The sequence below is a fragment of the Numida meleagris genome, chromosome 20 (assembly GCF_002078875.1).
Source record: "Numida meleagris isolate 19003 breed g44 Domestic line chromosome 20, NumMel1.0, whole genome shotgun sequence".
NCBI lineage: Eukaryota > Metazoa > Chordata > Aves > Galliformes > Numididae > Numida > Numida meleagris.
Genome location: NC_034428.1, coordinates 2,419,850 through 2,422,234, shown reverse-complemented (window position 1 = coordinate 2,422,234; position 2,385 = coordinate 2,419,850). Strand labels below are relative to the sequence as shown.

The 2,385-nt window shown below is 50.8% G+C and overlaps 1 protein-coding gene across 2 annotated transcripts in view; it reads left to right on the top strand.

The window, feature by feature from the left end:
• TAS1R3 (taste 1 receptor member 3) overlaps positions 1-2,138 on the top strand; it is a 5,450-nt gene extending 3,312 nt beyond the window's left edge. Inside the window, exons 6-7 of one of the 2 annotated variants that reach the window (XM_021417743.1) lie at positions 361-507; positions 705-2,138. In XM_021417743.1, the coding sequence (XP_021273418.1) occupies positions 361-507; positions 705-1,354 (797 nt within the window). In that variant the 3' untranslated portion in view covers positions 1,355-2,138. Of the gene's footprint in view, positions 1-360 lie in introns of both variants that reach the window. The other variant, XM_021417742.1, reaches the window with a different exon arrangement.

Here is a 2,385-nt window from a genome sequence, read left to right as displayed (position 1 = left end):
TCTTGCTGTACAGGTCCTCAGTGCGGGACCTTCCTCTGCTGATCCCAAATAGAATGTGTAAGGACAAGGTGTATGTTCCATCTCTGAGGTAGGAGAGAGGAGGGCTGATGAAATTCTGGGGTCTTAGCTAGAAGAGAAGCGTGTGATGGAGATCCGGTGGATGCTGGTGATCCTTCCTGGGATGAGAAACAAAACCAAGAAATAGGTGGCTCCTTTTGGAGGGAAGGCAGTGCAGTAGAGGGAAAAAGGAGATAAAAAAAATCACAAGCCTTGGAGATCCAGTACGCTTGGGACAGGTGGGAGGCAGGCAAACCAGTACCCAGCCCAGCTGCACAGTTCACAACTGATCCTTCCCCCTAGGCTGCAAGCAGCAGGGCAGCAGCACGCCCCTGCAACGCGCCCGTCACCTTCTCACCACTACTTTGCAGACAGCTCCACCTGCACTCCCTGCCTGGAGCACCAGTGGTCCCCTGCCCGGAGCACGCAGTGCTACGACCGCGGCGAGAGGTACCTCCTTTGGAACGAGCCACTCACGGTTGGCTTGCTGATATCCATGTCCATCATCACAACCCTGATCTGTCTGACAGCGGTGCTCTTTTTTAAGAACCTCGACACCCCCCTCGTGCAGGCTTCTGGTGGCAACCTGAACCTCTTGGCCTTGTTTGCGCTCACGCTGATGTGCCTCAGCTCCTGTCTCTTCGTAGGGAAGCCCAGTAACAACCTCTGCGTGATGCAGCAGATTGTCTACGCCCTGTGCCTCAACGCGTGCCTCTCCACCTTCTTCACCAAGTCCCTGGAGATCGTCCTGCTGACGGAGTTCCCCCGCTGTGCCCGCTCTGCCCTGCGCTGGGTGAGGCCGAGCAGGGCCTGGCTCCTCGTCGCCCTGTGCCTCCTCACCGAGTGCCTCTTCTGTTTCTGCTACCTGCACCTGGGCCCCGACTACGTGCTGCCTGACTACAGCTCGCTGCCCACAGAGGTTCTGCTCACGTGTAGCACCGCGTCCTGGCTTGCCTTCGCCTTGATGCACGGCTACAATGGGTGCTTGGCCTTCGTCTGCTTCCTGTGCACGTTCATGGTACAGACCTCCGGGAAGAAGTACAACATCGCCAGGGGGATCACATTTGCCATCCTCATCTACTTCATCGTCTGGATCTTCTTTGTTGCCATTTTTGCCACTCTGAGGACAGTCTTCAGGTCTGTGATTCAGATCGGTACCATTCTGATGGTCAGTCTGGGTATTGTGGGGACCTACTACATCCCCAAGTGCTACATCCTCTTGCTGAAGCCTGATTTGAACAGAGAGGATTATTTCCAGTACTCCACCCAAGAGGAGCCAGAGGGAGACCCTCAATAAACAGGCAACAAACCAGACCCACCGTAGCCCCATTAGAAGCTGGCTGTATTTTAGCAAGATGACTCTGTTCAGGATGACTCTATACGCTATGGTACAGACTCGATCACCAATTTAATGTAACTGGTGTGAAACAAAAAGCTAAACCTTCCAAAGCCAATGTTTGAACTTGTGTTGAGCAACGTTTTACATGGGAAGAAAAAAATCTTCAGGAGTTTTCTTGATTTTGACACAAAATCTACAGAAACCATTCTGAGGTTTAAGGGCAGCTGTATGCGTGACATCAGAAGTGTACAACCCATTCAAATACCAATTCACTCATTTGTATTTCATTAACATGTGTTGGCAAAAAACATGGAAATGAGGACAGGAAGCAAAGTGCAAATCACACTATCCACAACCACTGCGAGAAGTCTCTCCTATCTCAAAAAACATGCAAAGATCAATGGGGAGGAATGCTTCTTACCCAGAGGGACATTCAGCAAAGGGGACAGAATGAGTCAAACACTGTAAGTACCAGCAAACATCCCTAACCTCTGCAGCATGCCTGCTGTTCACTGCACAGGAGGAAAATTCCCATCTCCAGGAAGGGGAGTGCTTTGCTCCACTCAATATCAAAGTTACCAAATGGGTAACAGCGATGGTTTCGGAAGGGATGACAGATCCTCATAAAGGAAAAACACAGACTAACCCTCACTAAAGCTGCTTGCTAACTATCCCCAGTCGATATCTAGCTAACATTATGAACTTTATACATCAGTTACTGAGTAAATGATCATCCTTGAAAGTGCTGTGTGTGGGGTTCAATGGAAGAAGGTACCAGTGCCGCCCTCTGTAAATCCCACAAGCTCTTTGCCACAAGACAGCATTGTGTGTTACTGCGGATCAACTTTCCCAAACCCATTTTTGTGTGTGCCAAAGCCACCTCTAACTGCCAGCCTACCTGCTTACAGCACCCAAAAGGCAGCAAAGCTCTCACCTGAAGCCTGGAAGCCTTTGTGGCTGCAGATGGCAGCAAGTCTTCGTCAGCACTC